The sequence below is a fragment of the Condylura cristata genome, unplaced genomic scaffold, assembly GCF_000260355.1.
Source record: "Condylura cristata isolate star-nosed mole 26May11 unplaced genomic scaffold, ConCri1.0 scaffold00035, whole genome shotgun sequence".
Taxonomy (NCBI): Eukaryota; Metazoa; Chordata; class Mammalia; order Eulipotyphla; family Talpidae; genus Condylura; species Condylura cristata.
Genome location: NW_004567136.1, coordinates 354,665 through 373,774, shown reverse-complemented (window position 1 = coordinate 373,774; position 19,110 = coordinate 354,665). Strand labels below are relative to the sequence as shown.

Genomic DNA, 19,110 nt, shown 5'->3' with positions numbered 1-19,110 from the left:
TGGTTGACTTGGTGGTGAATACACAAAGATGGTAATACCTGATGGATATTATCTCTCAATATTACTTCAATTAAAAACAAATGAGTAAAAGATATTTTTAACCTTATTAAAAGTGTTTAATTTGTGCTTATATTTTCAAAAGAAAATTTTGATCATTTTACCTCATTAGTAATTTTTGGTTTTACCTCTGACTTTTGAAGAGAAGATGAATTAGTATTAACAAGTACTTCATAATCATTTGTTATCCTTTCAGTGAAGGCAAAAATGTCCTTGTATATTCTAGATTAAGAAATGGGAAGGAAAACAATCTTTTTAAATTCTTTTATTTCATTAATGTCCAGAACACATTAATACTAAATATTCCTCCAAGGAAGATAGGCCAATAAGTACATGAAAAAATGTTTAGCACAACTTAATCATGAGGAAAAATACAAATTAATACCACAATGAAACACTACTTCACACCAGTTAAGATGACTATTATTTTAAAAGTGAAAAACAATGCGCTGATCAGGATTAGAAAGCTGGTGTTTTCTTTGCTAGTGGGAATTAAAATGGTACAACTATTGTGGAAAACAGTAAGGAAGTTCTTCAAAATCAGATGTGGAATTATCATTTGCACAGCAACTTCACTTCTTGGGAAGCAAGCAAAAAATTGAAAGCAGGGACTCAAACATTTATTTTCACATTAATATCCATGGCACCATCATTCACAGTAGTTAAAACAACCCAAATGCCATTGACTAGATGAATGGATAAATGAAAAGCCGCATATACATATATTAAAATATTCGACCTTAAACAGGAAATTCTGACACATGCTACACACAGCAAAGATAAACCTTGAAAATGCAATGCTGAGTGAAAAGTCAGACACAAAGGGCAAGTAATTTATAATTCCACTTACACGAGATACATAGAATACATAAATTTGGATTCAGAAAGCATTCCAGAGGTTATATGAGCTTTGTAGGATGTGATGCATGGGGAGTGAGGAGCCATGACTTAATCAGTAGAGATTTTAATTATGGGATGATGGAAAAGTTCTGGAAATAGGTATAGTGATGGTAGTACGTCACTGTGAGTGTACTTAATGCCATTGATTTCACACTTAAAGATGGTTAAAATGGTAGGTGGTGTGTGTGTGTAAAATTTCAACAAAAAATCACATATCTTATTTCATTAGAATAAAGAAATAAAAATATTCTACAAGTTTTAATAGGGCAGTAATTACAAAAGTTGAGTAAAAGAAAGGTATAATCTTTTGCAAGGAGAATGTTCAAATTCTAGCTTAAATTACTGGATATTTCCTCCACAATGGTAATACATTACATTCCGATTATAAATTTCTTTCATAATTCAAAAAAGTATGATTTACTTGATGAGATTTTCATTCTTTTTTTCCACTGAAAATGTTATTCTGGCAGAGCTATCAAATAATTCCAGTAACAGTGTAACTGCTGTGTTCATTAGTTGACAAATGAGGTCCTGAAATATGTAGTCAACCAGCTTCAGAAACCTCAGTATTGTCTCTAAAAAACGCCGATAGTTAGGTATTTTGAAATGGGTTCTGTCATCTTCCAACAATTCTGACTCAAAATATTCTTTAATATCTTCCTTTTCTGCCACCTACAATTAAATAAACAATTGAGAGACAAGTGATTTCCCATATTGATATAGCATGATTTCTAACTTAAAGAATTTTTTTTGGTCTAAATAACATGTTAACACTAAACATTTTCAGCATCATTCATTGTTCATCAACAAAGAGGCAACAGTTTGTGTTTTGAAGCCTTGGGTGCCTTATTTATAAGCAGATAAGAATTCAAATGGGAAATACATACTACTATCAACATATTAAGATACAGAGGAACACTCCTCAAACACACTAAGAGTTACTAACAGGACAGTCAAGTTTAAATACAAGGTTTCCTAAAACTCAATCCACTTCCACTCCCCCCATGGTATGGTAACACAATTAGACTTTTTACAAAACATATATGCTAGGTAATACAAAACTAAGAAAAAGTTTAAGCTCAAATCTGATGTATTTTTAAGAAATATATCTCCTAAGACAACTGACTGAGCACATTATTGGAGAATGGCATGTTTTGATACAAAAATACAAGGTGTCTTCAGTACAATTTTGGTGCTATAATTCTAAATTCTTTTTAAAATAACCTTGAAATTATTCCTTTTAAATACATAAACTGTGTTTATTATAAATGGACTTTTCGTTCTAAAAGCATTTCCAATTTTTATTCTTTTATATGTTGTTCTTACTTGTTTTTTTTCTTTTTTGCTTCAAGGGTATGACAGTACTAGGTAATAGGCCAACTTACATTCTAATTTTTTTAAACGTAATTTCATTAGTTTTTATGTTGCTCCTATTTGTGTTTCATTTTACTCACTTTCATTTTCATTTTCTTTTCTTTTTAATAAATTGAATCAGTTGTTTGGCAAACTTTTTCCAGTTCTGGCTAACTCTCTCTGGCAGAATTGTTTGCCAATATGAGGCAATATGATATTTACTGATTAATAGTTGCTTAGAAAAAAAATTATTTATGTTTTTTAAAAAAGGTAGATCTCCAACAATAAATATATAAAGGAAAGCTTTGGCAATATGTTCCATGACATCAATGATTAAAATGTTTTAGAGACTCAATCCTCAATATGAAATTAAAAGCAAAATCAAACAACTGGAATTACCTCAAATTAAAAGTCTTTTATACAGTGAAAGGAAATATAAGTAGTAAAAGACATCTAACTGAAGAAACTACTTACACCTTATGAAGCAAACAAGCAATTAATGTCTAAGATACATTTTTAAAAGCATACAATTCAACGATATAAAAACAAACAACCCAATTACTAAATGTGCAGCAGATCTAACCAGACAATTCACCAAATAGCATATCTAGAAGGCCAACAGATATACGGAAAAATCTTCAGCATAACATTTAATAAAGGTGATGTAGGTTAACACCACAATAACCTACACACACTGCAGGGAGAATGGTTCAAACCTACACACCTAGGAGAATGACACATATAAATACACACACACAACAAGATTTACAAGAATTATGTGTAGTAAGTCAAGACAGAATCACAAAAACAAATACTACACTTTTACATAACAGATCATTCAATGAAGTAAAATACTTATAAAAATAAAACGCTTATAAAAGCTGTCATTAATAAGTAAAGTAAGGTTTCTGGGTTAAGAGGGATACTGCAGGGAGAATGGTTCAAAAGGGGTAAGAGGGTTGATGGTAGAAAAAAAAAAACTGTAAGACAAAGCAAGTTCTATACCATGTAAGAACACAGTCAACCTGCACCTGACTAATGGAATACTAACTTACATAAAGGGTGATGCTTTTATTGAAAAGGTTGTGTTTTAATGAGGAGTTGTAATAGGACCTGAAAACGTTCTTTGAAAAACAGAGAGCTTTTAACGGGTAAAATGGTGAAGCAGAGTCTATTAATCAAAAAAAATTTTTAAATAGCATCAATTCTAAATCAGCTTTGAACCATTTAGTAATTTCATCAATCCCACAACACAAGTGATATGGCTAGAACTACTCCTCTTTTTTCATGAATATTAAAGAGGCAGGTAGGGATTCTGGCATTTAATAGGCTAATTTATTCACTATCAACACAGAATAAATTTTGGATTAAGCATATCTCAACTTTGACTCCAGGTTTACCTCAATGGTGGTGGTTCTCAGTTTCCATTCAATTAGTTCATAACTATTATATTTTCATACAGTAACTACTGGCAGTGGACCACCCATCATGAGACTCATCAATCATAGCTGTACATGCAAAGTTTCAGCAGCTATCAGGGTACCCAGTCATTGATTCCTTCCCTGGAACTCATAATTATGCATCTATCTCCAACAACTGGTTTCTGCTACTACATGGGCACCAGCAAATTCCAGCCACCACCAGTGCTTACTTGAATCGGTAGATGCTGGATCTGGAAGCATATCAAGGACCCCAATAGCTTGCAGGGTTCTGAGTCAATAATCAAAAGCTCCCAAGACTAAAAAGGCCCAAAGCCTTAGTGAAGTCTGCAAAACATTTAAATAAGTACTAATACCAATCCTTTCCAAGCTCTTCCAAACACTTGAGGGGGAGTGCATACACCCAAACTCATTTTACAAGGTCAGCATTACTCTTATACCAACACTCATGACACAGCAATAAAAGAAAACTACAGACAACCTCCCTGATAAATGTAGGCACAAAAATTCTAAACTACTAGCAAATTGGATTCAACATTATCCATGATCAAACAGAATATATCTCTGGGATGCAAAGATGGTTCAATCAATACATGTCAGCAAATATGATAACTCCCTTAATAAACTGAAAGCTAAAGATCATGATTATAATAATAGGTTCAGAAGAAGCATTTAACAAAATACAATATCCTTTAGTGGAAAAAAATACTCAACAAATTGGGTATAGAGAAAACAATGTACTTCAATGTAATAAATATTCAATGAATAAACATACTTCAATGACAAAACCACAGCTAACATTATATACAATGGTGGAAGTTTTTCCTTTAAGATCAGGAACAACACAAGGGTCCCCACACTCACCACTCCTATCAACATGGTACTAGAAACAATCTTGTCAGAACAACCTGACAAAAGACATCCAAAAAGAGAAGAATATTTCTCAGCATTTAAATATCAAATGTCGTAACAAAATAATAGAAGTAATAGCAATGCTTTGTAATGACACTCACTCTGAACATGGGGAAAGTTCCCTGACTGATGGCAAAGGATCCAGCAATTTAGTGGTCTGCTGGCTACATGAAAGAGCAGTGTCAAAATATGAGCCTCTGCTCGAGAGAGAACATCTAGTGTCTGTACCTAGTAAACGTGCAGTATTACTTGTTTGGTTAACCATCTTTGTCCCTTTAATTGTCCATTTCCAACACTTTTGCAGGGTTGACATTTCAGTCACTGATACCTGATAGAGAGGATGAATCTGATAGAGGGGATAAAAAGCATTACCTTTAAAAGTGTACTTTTAATTTCTGAAATTGCTTTACTCCTGATAGCCTTAAACTGTTTCAGTGCCTGGGTAGCTTGCTGTGATTGCTCTTCACAGAATTCATCCAGAGAATACGTTCGAGATCTATCCAGCTAATTAAATAATAGCAAATGTTGAGTGTTGTAGAATCAAAATTCAATTGTACAATTTTAAATTGTATATTAAACACTTTATATATGCATATATAGATATAGAGATATGCATTCCTTTGAAAGAACTATTCTACATAAGTTAGATCATTCATTAAGAAGACTGCCCTATTGTAGAAAAGGAAAATTTATAAATTTAACCACAACCTCCGAGTTGCAACTTATGAAAATTTCTTGACATGCTATACTAAGAGAAAAACAACTGGTAAACAGCAATTATGTCATCACAAATGATATATTTATGAAGAATATTGTACAGGTTCTGAAAATAAAGGGCCTCATAACAGACTTAGGTTAAATATGTGGAAGAAATTATAATTAATGCTGGCAATTATTGAAATTGACTACACACAGGAATAATGTTCTCTACATATTTTGAAGATAAGCCATCCATAGGGATAGTCTACTTATGGATCCAGAAATCTGTATTCCTCTAATTCAAACCAGCATTTGCTCTTTCTAGTTTCCTTATGCCAATCTTAGCTTATAGTAGGATTTTTCTACCCACCTTTACAAGGCATATGGCAGATGAGTTATCTTCATTTTTTTTACCATTTAGAGGATTAATGGCATCTTCGCAAAGTCTCTTTATAAAAAGCAAACACCCTAGAAATAATTCGTCAGCCAAAAAAAGCCCATGGGATAGAAGTGACCTGAAAGTTAAAAAAAAAAAATCCCAATTTATCTCTTATTCAATAGCATGAAATTCAGAGATAACTAGTATAATTTGTCTTATACTTCCATAATTAATATGCATTACATATACATTTTAAATGATACTGACAAAGATTACTAAGCATCACAGATTTGTTTGATTAATACTGTTGAAGGAAAGGCTTGGTACTGGTGTGCTAAAAAAACAAGTAATGGTGTTACTCTGTAAGCCACTGAGTTCTAGTAATTTAGAATAGTAAGCAGTAACAGCCAAAAAGAATTGTATTTACTATTTATTATTTTATTTTATTTATGAAGTTTAAATGAATGTCCTCAATTTACTAAATCCCAGCTACAGGAAAAAAATTAACTGAATTTGGGATTGTTTGGATAATGTTTCTTAAATTATCCTAGAATATCCTAAATAGAGAAGGACCCTTGTATTTACTCTTCTCCTTTCTTTTGGTTTGATTGTGGCCATAAAGGTGAGACAAATGATTGCTAACAATGACAGAAGGAAGAGTAGAAAAGAATCGAATGAGAAACTAGCACATCATGGACAGAATTGGAGGGGATTATTCTAAGTGAAATAAGCCAGAGAGAGAAAAACAAATACCAGATGATTTCCCTCACATTTGGAATATGGAGAAACAAAACCAAGAAACGGATGAAGCCAACTCAAAATGAAGCCTAGATATATGACTGCAGGATTGAGGATGTCCAGGTTCTTCACAGCACTACAATTTTCTCATATGAAGGGCACACTATGAAGTAGAATGTTTAATATAATGTTAATATTATAAGACTAATTTCTTTTTTAATAAAGTGGGTTATATTTAGTCATTAAGGCTATGGAATATGACTCTCAAACCACTGGTTGAAAATGCATTTACCTCTGTTTCCATACCGAATATTTAAGTTAAGGATTTTTTCTCTTGAAATTTTTTAAACATATCATATATCAAAACTTACCTGCTCCGCTCTATCTTAATCCTTTTAATATTCGATTTCCAAGCCACAAATGATTTTTTAATTCTGAAACAAAAAATACTGTTTATATTATATATTCATAAATGTATTTTTATGGAATAAATTTAGCAAAGACTTATTCACTCTAGAAAATACTAGAAACACATTCCCCAACTCCCTGATTCTGTTTTATTTTCTTTGATAACATTTAATCTCCACAAGAAAATCATGGAGATTAAATTGTACATATTTATGTATTTTTCTTATTATCTCTCACAATATTCTTACTATCTCATCACTATCCGCTAAGTTCTTTCACAGTATGATAAGTTTTGGTTTGCTCAATACAGGATCCCCAGAACTTAGAATAATGCCCAGATTTTAATGGACTCTCAATAAATACTTTTTTAATGAATAAATGCACAAAAAACAAAAGGGAAATCAAGGTCATTATAGTCAATTTAAGTCTGCTCAGCTATAAAATTTATTTTTGTCTACAAAAGATCTTATTTGTCCAAAAATGTTAAAAATTAAAGAGCTTTAATACTTAAATGGGTAAGCTTCCGTTATCTAAAAAAATGCTAATGGCATGCTCCCTTTCCACACTCCCCATACATATGGCATTACTGCAACAGAACCAGATGTTAGCCAGACAACTGCTATTTCAATACGATCATACCACAAAAAGTTGGTTTAATTTATCTCACCTAAAATTATAAAATATCTTGAATTTCTGTAAAAAATAATAACATCTTCTTTCTAATAGCCACTCTGTGGTTGGTATGAGTTCTACTTCTTCTGTATCACCAATTCTAACAACCTGAAAATACAAAGCAAAAAAGAGAACTTTCTTTAAAAAATACACACTAGTCCAAGGAAATTAAGAAAGCCTCTATTTGGCTCATAACACTTGCCTTTAGAAATAAGCTTTTTCTATATTTGACTCATCTACAGCCAAACTTTCTCATTAAGCATTTGCCTCTAAATTTGCCAATTTCATTTCATTTCAAATACATTTCAATTTTACTAATATACATACATAGAATATAATATGTGCATAATATACATACATGTAATAACATACATACATGTTACTGAAAGCTGTAATAGCACATCAAAATTTTTATGACAATTCAAAATGTCTGGAAGCCAGGAAGCCTAGTCAAGGCACCCTGCCCATGGATCGTAGTTTACTTTCCTCCCACACACGTTATTTGCTCAAAGTTCCCGTGTTGCGTTTCATCCTACTCGCCTCTGGCCTCTCTACTCTACACAGACAAGACCTACTAGTGCTTCTCTGAGTCGAATGAAAGAGTGTAGGTGAGTGCCCTGAACTCATTCACCGGCAGGCAACACCAGGTCGCTTCAAGTTACTGGCATCAAGTTAGAAAAGAGACACAAGAGGACGACGCGTCAGAACTTGCGCCGCAGGTCACACCCCGCGCGGGCTCCCGCAGCACTGGGCAGCACTGGGCAGCCCTGGGCAGCCCTGGGCAGCTCTCCCGGCTGCTGCACAGCGGCCCTAGGACTGCCGTCAAGAAAGGACAGCACGAGAAGACGGGTCCGGCTGGTCGTTTCTGTGTCAGATCTCTCCTCCATGCGATCTTCTCTTTAGGGAAAACTGACACAGCAACCACCAGCAAATGGCTGTTGTCTTATTCTTTCTTTAAAAACTGCACAAAATATTAAGTATTTGAGAAGGAAAAAAAGTCTTAAAATTTAATTCTCAAACCTAAATATTTAAACATGACATGAAAAAAAAATGTTATTAGTAAATAATGTTTTTCCCAAACTCAAGCAACCAACTTTGAAATACACAGAAAAAAGTTATCCAAACACTGGACTCTTTTCCATTTTGGTTCTGAAAGCTGGATACATCCATTGTCTGTTACCTTTGAGACAAATGAAGCAGTAACAATCCAAAATTCTTTGCAATGTCTAGCTTTATGGGCAGACACTACCTGAAGATCATAAGGATTATAAAGGGCTTTAGGACTTTTCTGAGGCAGGCAATATATAAATTCTCCATCATCTTTCAAGGGTGCCTGAGGTTAAAAAAAAATTAATTAATTAACTTGACCGGATTACTTGGTAAATTAAAATAATCAAAATAAAATATAAATATTTAATGTTGAGTTTTTCACATATATTATTTTTACAGCCATGAGATTTTAATCCCTTAAAGATATAAGAACTTTGTTCTTTTTAGTCTGATTGAATAGATGCAGAAATTTAAACATTAAGTAATTTGAGACGTCACAAAGACAGCAAGTGGCAAAGTCTCAACACAAGTCTGACTTTAACCCAGGTACTGAGCTTCTGGAAGGTTTTACAATGCAACTGACATCACTGAAATTGTTTAAGTAAAATTGATTTATTTTAGCCTTGAAACTTTTAACTTTTATTGATGAAAACAATTCTAAAATTACTCTAAAGGGAAGTTTAATTTAGTCTTTTCTAGATAATTAAGTTTTTATTATAGAAAAGCATTTAGTTTTCTTTTATAATTCAATAGCCTTCAGAAGCTATTGAATTGAGTAAATAGTGTCTATAGTTACTATAATTTTAAAGTTTGGATACAGTTTTACATTTTTTAAATTTTATCTTCCTTGAAGACTATTATTGCTTCTTCTCAATTCTCTCAGAGCTTTCACTTTATTCTGAATTCTACTATGCACTTGTTTTAAAAGCAAGTTTAAAAACTGCAATAAGGGCCCTCCCTGGTGGCACAGCGGGTTAAAGCACTGCACTGAGAAGCTTAAACCACTTCCGCATGAGTTCGATTCCCACTTGCCCCGGAGGAGATCCACATGGCGTGGCAGACCTCTCCTGGCCCGCCCGCTGCTCCCCTCAGCAGTGTACTTCGTCGATCTGCCTGTTCTGCTCCCACTCTGTCTCTGGTGAATCCTCTCACCCTCCGCATCTCTGGCCTGTACCCCAGTTCTATATGAATAAATAAATAAATCTTTAAAAAAAACTGCAATAAAATGAAATAAATAATCCCTGAGTGGTAACTTGCATTGCACATGGGTTTTATTATAGTTATCTTGGTATTTTTAATCCTTTTTTTTCACATACGATTAAAACATACCTTATTTGAGAGTCCAATGACATTAAGCTCATGCACAGCTATGGGTTTTTTTAAACCACTGTGCCCACTATCTGCCAGGCACCACATATTTTATCTCACTTCACCTTCAGAGTTCTCTAAGGCAAGAATTATCATATCCATTTCAAAGTCAAAGAACCTATAGCTTAGAGAGGGTAGAGAATCTCTAAAAAAACAAAGTGTATAAACAGAGATTCAAAATTACATGAATCTGATTCTATCAGGCATTCCTTCACATTATACTACCTCTGGGTAATATCAAAAAGCAACTTATCTTCAGGGCAGAGGTCAGCCACTATATCCAGGGCAAGGTGACAATTTCCATAAATAAAATCCCCTTGGGACACAGTCACACCTATTATTTTTTAAAGATTTATTTATTTATGCATACAGAACTGGGTTACAGGCCAGAAGTGCAGGAGTGGTGAGAGGATTCACCAGAGACAGATTGGGGCGCAGAACAGGCAGATGTACTGAAACACACTCCTGAGGGGAGCAGCGGGTGGATCAGGAGAGGTCTGCCGCGCCATGTGGGTCACCTCCTGGGCAAGCGTCGAACTCATGCTGAAGTGGCTTTAGTTTCTCAGTGCTGTGCTTTAACCCGCTGCGCCACCAGGGAGGGCTCCACACCTATTTTTGTATGTATTGTTCTACTTTGTTCATTACAATTGCAGCACTAAATCATTGCATCGGAGGTCATCAAAGTCCAGTGACCCCTGCTAGAGAGCAGTGATTTTAACTGTGGATCATAACCATCTAGAGCTGAATAAAAACCCAGATTGCAAACTGCCCCCCACACAGAGTTTCAGATTTAGGAGATCTAGGGTAGAAATGCGAATATGTATTCTCTCTTACATATGTTATGATGTAATGTTAATGCTGAGTGTCTGGGGACTGCAGTTTTGAGAAATGCTGATCTAAAAGTGGGAAGAAATAATCTCGCTCTTAGATCAGGGGTAGTAAATGAGTTCTCAGGCTGCAGACCTCAGTTCCTATAAGAGCTTCCATCCTCTGACCATGTGACCTTGGACAAGATAAAGTTTCTCTGAAGAGGCTAAATGGGTAAGGGGAAAGCCGAAAGGATAATGTGTGGAGAGAACGAGATAGAAAATCAGGTACCAACAAATAAATGAGACTGTTACAAAGTACATCAAGATTTCTTTGTAAATGATAAAAATACTGTTATATAGGAACATCAGTAGATTTGAACTTCAGGTGATGGCTCTCCTGCCGGTGGACCCACTCAGTTAGAGGAAGTGATGAGAGAAGACAGGCACAAATATTCTCATGTGCCATAAAATTAAATATTGTATCTTATCTGCTCTCCATTTTTTTAAAAAGTGAAATGAAATGATGTTCAACACTTTTCATAAACATTTAACATGAAACAGTGATTTTAATTTGATTTAAATGTAATGTCTGATTTTTCTGTAATATCTAAAATAAATAAGAAAGATTATGATAGTTTCAAATATTAACTTTTATAATACAAAACTGACTAAATTAGAATAATACCTTTAGAGCAGTCTCCCGAACTACAACCTTGGAACTTTTGTATTTGACATCTTGCTGTGGTAATACTGTTTGCCAACCAAGCTTTTCTCGTAGTCTAATAATATGTTTTATCACATCATCACCTTTTGGTTCTGGTTCTGATTTAAAACATTAAGAAAATCTAATATAAGTGTAAGTATCAGTATCATTTAAGGATAATATTCTAAATATTTCTACACAAGGAAAAATTTTCATGATAAAAAGTTTATACAGACTATACCTGCAGGGGAAAAGATAGCATAAAAGTCAATTTTCACAAAAGCTGGAAAGAAGAAACAATATTTTTTCATTTAAGAAAGATACCACCAAAGAGCTACTTCCACAATTGAATAGGTAGTTAGTAGTCAGCAAGAGAAAACACTAAGGTTGGGAGCCAGTTAAAAGGCTGTTCTTCATCAAAAGGTGGGGGCAGGAGTGAGGGTTAGGGGAAGCTTACCGACTTAAAACAATAAATATCTGTTGTCAGTTTCCATGAGTCAGAAATCTGAAAGGCACTTAGCTAGGTGTTTCTGATTCAGAATTTCTCCTGAAAAAGTAATCAAAATGTTGGGTGGGACTGCAGTCACTGATCTGAAGGCTAAAGGATCACTTCCAGGATAGCTTGCTCACAGCTGTTAATGGAAGCTTCAGTTCTTCATTACATAAATCTGTAGGGCTGCTTAAGTATTGCAAATGATGGGTGGCTTCTCCAGAAAGAGAGAGCCAAGAAAGGCCGCAAGAGGAAAAAGCCACTACGGGTTTGTCACTTAGTCTTACAAGTCACAAGCTATCACTTCTGCTGGATACTATTTTTTAGAGTTGAATACTCTCACTTCCACCATATTATTTGGTAAAACTGAGTCATCAAGTCTGGATTTCACTTGAAGGGAAGGGGATAGTCTCCACCTTTTGAAGGTATGTATATTAAAGAATGCTAGTACAAAATTTTAAATTGCCATGAGGGATAAACATAAACGTAGAAATAGCATAAAACCATAAGTAGAAAAGGCAGTCACACAGATGTTATATGGGTGTCCATTGACCCTGGTAGTAGCTGGGTAAGCGAACAGGGAAAGGAGGCCTCGGAGCACGGCTTTGACACCATCTGCGCCACTCTGCCTTGGTATTTGTTTTCTATTGCTGTATCACAAGTTACCACAAGCTGATGTAAGATGATGCAAATTCATTGACTGAGGACTCCAGCAAATTTTAGTTGGTCTCAATGGACTAACTGCCTCTTGACTTCCCTGCCTTGTAAGCTGACCTCACTTCCTTGGCTGTGTGACCGAGGATCCCATTTTCTTGCTAATGGCTGGGTACTAGCCTCAGTTATCATAGCTGGGTACTAAATTCAGCTCTTCCATCCCGCCATCCTGCCCTTTGCTCCTCCAGTGGGGGCAAAATAACCTCTGTTACTGCTTCTTTGGTGTCTTTTAGAGGCTCATTTGATTAGATAAGACTTGCCCTCCATAATCTTCCTTTCGATGAACTCAAAGTCAACTGCTTCTGGGCCTTAATTGCATCTCATTTTGCCATATGAAATGACATCATCATAGAAGAGATATTTCATCATACTCACCTGTTCTGCCTTCACTCAAGGGGAAGGAGTTATACAGGGTGATGCAGAGGGGGATGCATTTTAGAATTCTGACTACTACAATTTCCTGTTACAAAGTTGACAAAACATCGACAGCCATTAAATCCAAGCACATGGATACCTGTTACGTTATAATTTTCTATTTTTTTTAATTCATTTATTCATATAGAACTGGGGTACAGGCCAGAGGTGCAGAGGGTGAGAGGATTCACCAGAGACAGAGTGGGGAGCAGAACAGGCAGATCGACGAAGTACACCGCTGAGGGGAGCAGTGGGCAGGTCAGGAGAGGTCTGCCATGCCATGTGGTCACCTCAGGGCAGGCGGGAATCGAACTCATGCGGAAGTGGCCTTAGCCTCTCAGCGCTGCGTTCCAAACTGCTGCGCCACCAGGGAGGGCCTATTTTTCTATTTTTTAATGTTTAATTTTTTCATAACTCTTAAAAAAGTACTAAATACTAAGTATTAAATTCATTACCAATCTACATCTTGAAGTTGAATGAAAAGGGCAAATAAAACATAATCATTAAAAAATTGTATTGGTTTTGTTTGGCAGCCATTGTATTAACGTGTTACCCTTTCTGACACTGATATCAATTCCCAACAACAAACGACAATATGAGCAAGTGCTAGGAATGCTTACAGAGCAGCAACAGTGGCCGCTTTGTTGCAAGGAGATCCACCCTGACCGTTTTCCAAATGTTTAACAAATTACCATAAATTTAGTGTTTTGAAGCTCATTTCTGTGGGCTAGGAGTTTGGATATGGCTTGACTGCCTCCTGTAATTTGGGTCACAGAGCCTGAAGTTGAGGGGCTGGCTGGGCCTGGCTTCTCATTTGGAGGTTACCATGGGTAAAGATCTGCCAGGCAGCAGAATCCACTTCCACGTGGCTGCAGGAGTCATAGCAGCGAGCTTCTCCAGGGGCTGCAGGGGGAGTTTCAGAGCAATTCTACAAGCAGGACAGAGTCTTGGCAAGGAATGCAATCACTGGAGTTAGAGCTCAACACCTTCGCCACACTCTGTGGGTTAGGAGCAGACACAGGTCCTTCCTGCACAGGGGAAGGGATTGTACAGAGCATGAAAACCATGGTATCTATAAAGGTTTTGTGCTACCAGAGGCCTCTGTGTTTCGAGAATATTCTTTTTGTGAAATGAAAACAAAGAAGTTAGTGGTCTGGAAATTTAGGATTTAAAAGCTTTATGGCAAATCTGCCTAGAGCCATGGTATTTCACTGAAAAATAGAAAAGTTTCCTTTTTCCTGTAAAACTTCAAATAATAATACAAATAAGAATTTCAGGTACAGAGAAAGTACAAGGGAAAATGTTATTAGAGGAAAATCTGTTTAAATGAATTACTTACTCAGAGATATAAACTTTAAGTCAAGCAAAGACATAAAAGTATTAAATATAAGGACACCATCAAGATGTACTGAAAACTAGGCAACTTTATAGTTCTAAGGTGCCTTATACCTTTCAGAGATGTTCTTAAGGACATCGTCATCAGACAGTCTCCACCAGATTTTTAACCTAATGATATTTTAGGCTTGCAAAAAGAATTACAAGTTTTTAACTATTCTTGAAGCAACCAAACACATAAATTTCAACAAGATTGTGTCTTTACGTTCAGTGTCAAATAGAAACACCGAGAGAATCGTCTGAAACAGTGTAGTGTCTCCCAAACAGGCTCAGTCAGCAGTGCACATACCCATTCTGTCAAACGACACAACCCTGGTCGCCCTGACTTTGTGACAAGCCTGAGTTTGCTCCTTTTTCCCCTTGGATTTCTCTTTCTTCTTCTTCTGAGGAAATGGTTCTGAAGCAGGTACATCTTGCTGAATTACACTTTCTTGAAGGTAAGCTGAAAATAAAACCGATATTGACTGAATATCAACATGAGCAATGAATACCACGGCAACCCACCAAGTACACAGCCCGTCATTCTGTAAGCAGGTGAACTGAAGGGCACTGTTTCTGTCACAGCTCAGTTACAGTTTTACCAGTCACAGTTCTGTGTTACTCTGTGAGTTACCTGTCTGCCTTACTTTAGTCAGCTTTCAAGGGAGGACTGTTACATAAGAAGCTCACAGAGTTGTTGCAAGGACTAAATTAGTGAACAGATTTAAAGCACAAATAGGTGTTCACTAAATGAATATTAGTTGATTTTGTTATTAGACTTTAAAATGTGAATCCTGTGAAATAAATGCATAAAAATTGCAGTAGAAATGCAAGCTACTCTTGGAATTAATGCTCTATTAATTTTTATTATGATGACTGTTATTTACATAATGTTCCCTTTAAAAGGCAAATGTGGTACCTGAAGGTACTGTTCTTGCTGTGACTAATGAAATTAGCAAAGCACTGAGCCTTGTACTGTGAAAATAGAATCTACTATTTTAATATACTTCATTTGTTTTCTTGATTCGGTGCTATGAAAACTTTCTAAGCCATAAAAGAAAATAAGTCTACATGCCTGGCTGATAATCTTGATCAATCTCTTCTGTTGTCTCTGATTTCAATGGTACAGAATGTGTTCTAAATGTTTTGTATTTCAATGTTTCCTTTTCTCTTGTTTTAGCTGGTTGATTCTCTGATGATATGACATCTTTGGGAAGTCTAACATGACAAAAAATAAGATGTTTTGGTTAATATTCTCTATAACTTAAAATCTTTTTCTGTACTTTACAATTTTTGACAGAAACTCTAAATATCAGGACTGAAACATTTATATGAAGAACTTATTTAAATGCTAAGTAATGTCATTGGGATTATCATTGAATTTTTAAGGCTATAAGGACTTTAAAAATCCTCATCCTAATTTTGAAAGATGGACATGTTGTGCACTGAAATAAATAACAGAGTAAGGTAAAGATACAGTTTTATAAAATTTAACACATGAATCTATTCCTTTATAAGCAACAACCACCTGTTATCAGAATTATAACATCAGCCAATTGTTTGCTTGGTACCTGTTGGAAAAACTTTTTCATCAGAACAGATTCCAAAATCAGTGCCTACACTGACCTATAGATAGACCATTTTTTTATAAGGCAGTGGAAATTCAGGGTTCTACGAATCCATATTTTTAATTCTTATTGGGAAAAAAAAATCCTACTGTTATTTAAACAAAATACTTCATCACACAATACAGCATAACTTGTTTGAACTTGTCTTTGGTGAGCTTTTTATTTTTATATTTTATTACTTACTTATTTTTCATATGTTAATATTTATTTTCATTTACAGCCCTTTGATTCCCTTTTGACTTATGAACATCTTCAACCCTTTCCTCTTCACTGAAATGTCCACCCCTGTCCTTTATTCCCTCTGTGTGTGTTTATGTGTGTGTGTGTGCCTATTGCGTGTGTGGGCTGACATATTTACTACTTCTTTACCAATGTTTAGTTCTTTAACATATTGGATAATAGTTTTTTGTCATCTTATGTGTATTGAAAATGTCTTCTTGTTTGGACATATCTTAACACTTTTTTTTATAAAGTCTTGATAAACAGAAGTTCTTGACTTTGTGTAGTGGAATATATCAAACATATAGTTTGGATCATGTGTCTTGTTGAAATACTTTCTCAGTCCAAGTGAAAATTCTCTCATGCTTTTACCAAATAGTTTTAAAGTTTTGCCTTTTGTCAGTTTTACAGTTAATACATAAATACTTGAATACTTGAGTTTTGGGTTTTGTATGAGGCGTAGATCTAATGTCTTCTCCTTCTACATTAAGATATGCAGTGGTGACCTCAACATATGAAAGAACCTCACCTTTCTCTCAGTGATCTGTACCCAAATCAGTCACCATCCAACATGCAAAAAAGGAAACAAACATGTATCTCTCCAACCTTTTCCCCATCTGTCCTGTGCTGCCATCTTCTGCTCTAACTTGCTGTTTTCTAGCCACAGTTCACACCTAGGAATAAGCACCTTTTGTTTCCTGGGGTTTCTCAGTCACAGGTGAATTGCTCATATCTATCATCTCTTCCCTTTTGGGCATATTTAAGGTTGGTGTGGGGAAAGAAGGCCAAGAGCCAATGTTAATTTGTCTAACTAACTAGCAACCACTCCCTGGAAAACAGGTTTCCTAAACTCCAATAAACTTATGCAATCCTCATATGATACTTGGCATTTTTCATTATTAGAATATGACACTATAAGTTAGAATTTACCATTTTCATATAATGCTGAAATTTTAATTTTAATTTTATTGAATCTTGTTTTACCTTGATTTGGTGTTGATTTCCTCCTGGTTTATGCCTTGACTTATATGTGTTAAATCAGTGGGTATATGTGTTTCCATATTTTCTGAACAAAATTATGAAGTGATGGGCTGTAAAAAACACATTCATGTTATATTTTCAATTGAAAAGATTTGATGGCCATGACTATTACTATTCAAAACTGTATATGTAATTTATGTAATTTCCAATTTCTCAGCGGGCTTTAATTTAAATCTCCATTAACTTATAGTGTTTCTTGTATAATATTTACAACCTTTATTCTACTTCACCTTCTCAAGGCAGTCTCTATATGGGCTAACTTCCTCTCTAAGACAGTGTTTTTCCATTCTTATATTGATAGGTGGTATATGTATATACAATTTAAATTTACCTTAAATTCCATATAAAGGTAGTGATAAACTTTAAATTCCATATAAAGGTAGTGATAAACCTACTTGGGGGAAATCATTGGAAATCATCAGCGGAATTTATAGAAGTCTACAGAGTGAAAAGCCTGAGCTGTTGAATTTACTTCACCATTTAATACGCACAAAAAGGCCAAATGTATATACTGCCAGCATTCTTACAACAGAACAGAATACAGAGTTATTAATGAGAAAAACAGAATTCTTTTGAGAATAGCATGTCACTTAGTAGGGATTCAAAGTTAGTGTTACTTATAATTGGTTGCAATTATTTATTTGTAAAAACCATTTCTCACTTATGAACCAGACAGAAACAGGTAGCAGGCCAGATATGAGCCAGGAGCCATCATTACCAGCCCTATAATAGAACATGTTGATCCAAACACCTGCTTACCTCAGGAGTGAACCACATACTCATGCCATGATCATTACCAGCAAACATTCAGTAATAATAAGAAAAACTGTTTGGTACCACTACTATTCAAACTGAAAAAAAGAAAATAAATTATTCTTTTCTCCTATCAGGCAACTGGAAAACATCAAGGTAACTGCATACTTCTCCACAGCAATATCCACATGCCAAAACATTTCCTCAGGAAACAAAGAGTGACTTGGACTTTGAAACAGAGCCATGTTTTCATGTAAGAACCAAAATAAGAAACATTTTCAAATCCAACAGCCTCTCTTGTGAACAGTACATAGTGATAAATCCCACCAACACAGAGATAAAGGCAATAAACTTGGTAATAAAGAAATAACACAGAAACATAAGACACATTTACATAGAAAACTAAGTCAAAACAGCTATGGCACTTATGACTATAGTACAGAATCTGGAATAGTATATAAATAATAGTAAAAGTCCTACTAAAAAAAATCAATAATGGGGGGACTAAATGGAACATAGAGAACATTTACTTTCCTATACCTTCAGGTACAAAGGTCGTCACACACTATGTAAAGCTGATAAGTAAAATAACAGAGTTTTAACTGTAGTATTGAAATGTGTGAGGATATCCATTAAAAGGAATCAAAATTATAATAATAAAAGTTTGGGTGCAAGAGGCATAAAATAAAAATGTAAATGCATGACTTATGCTCTAATTTTTCATTTCATAATGTGAAGTTAATAGATGCTACAGAAATGCATCAATCAAAAAATAAGTCTAAGTCTAGAAGAACTAAAACAATGTATGAACCTTTAAATACTTGAGAGGGAAAATAAATGATGTTTTTACACAAAAGAGGAATCCAAAACATCAATTTTTAAAAAACATTTTAAATAAAGGAGAATGTAAATAACATTAGTAAATTACCTCTACTCATTCTTTCCTTCTCTTCCCCAAACAACACACTGGACTTTTTACTCAGGTAAGTT

The 19,110-nt window shown here is 34.9% G+C and overlaps 1 protein-coding gene across 1 annotated transcript in view; it reads right to left on the bottom strand.

Annotated features, from left to right (window-relative positions):
• Window positions 1–17,387, bottom strand: part of DNAH14 (dynein, axonemal, heavy chain 14) — a 127,515-nt gene extending 110,128 nt beyond the window's left edge. Inside the window, exons 1-12 of the mRNA XM_004692941.1 lie at window positions 17,311–17,387; window positions 16,567–16,581; window positions 15,578–15,697; window positions 14,790–14,941; window positions 11,470–11,600; window positions 8,738–8,890; window positions 7,553–7,665; window positions 6,849–6,911; window positions 5,731–5,875; window positions 5,034–5,165; window positions 1,379–1,629; window positions 162–279 (exon numbers count right to left, since the gene is read on the bottom strand). Coding sequence (XP_004692998.1) covers window positions 162–279; window positions 1,379–1,629; window positions 5,034–5,165; window positions 5,731–5,875; window positions 6,849–6,911; window positions 7,553–7,665; window positions 8,738–8,890; window positions 11,470–11,600; window positions 14,790–14,941; window positions 15,578–15,697; window positions 16,567–16,581; window positions 17,311–17,387 — 1,470 coding nt within the window. The remainder of the gene's footprint in view (window positions 1–161; window positions 280–1,378; window positions 1,630–5,033; window positions 5,166–5,730; window positions 5,876–6,848; window positions 6,912–7,552; window positions 7,666–8,737; window positions 8,891–11,469; window positions 11,601–14,789; window positions 14,942–15,577; window positions 15,698–16,566; window positions 16,582–17,310) is intronic.
• Between the last annotated feature and the right edge of the window lie 1,723 nt (window positions 17,388–19,110).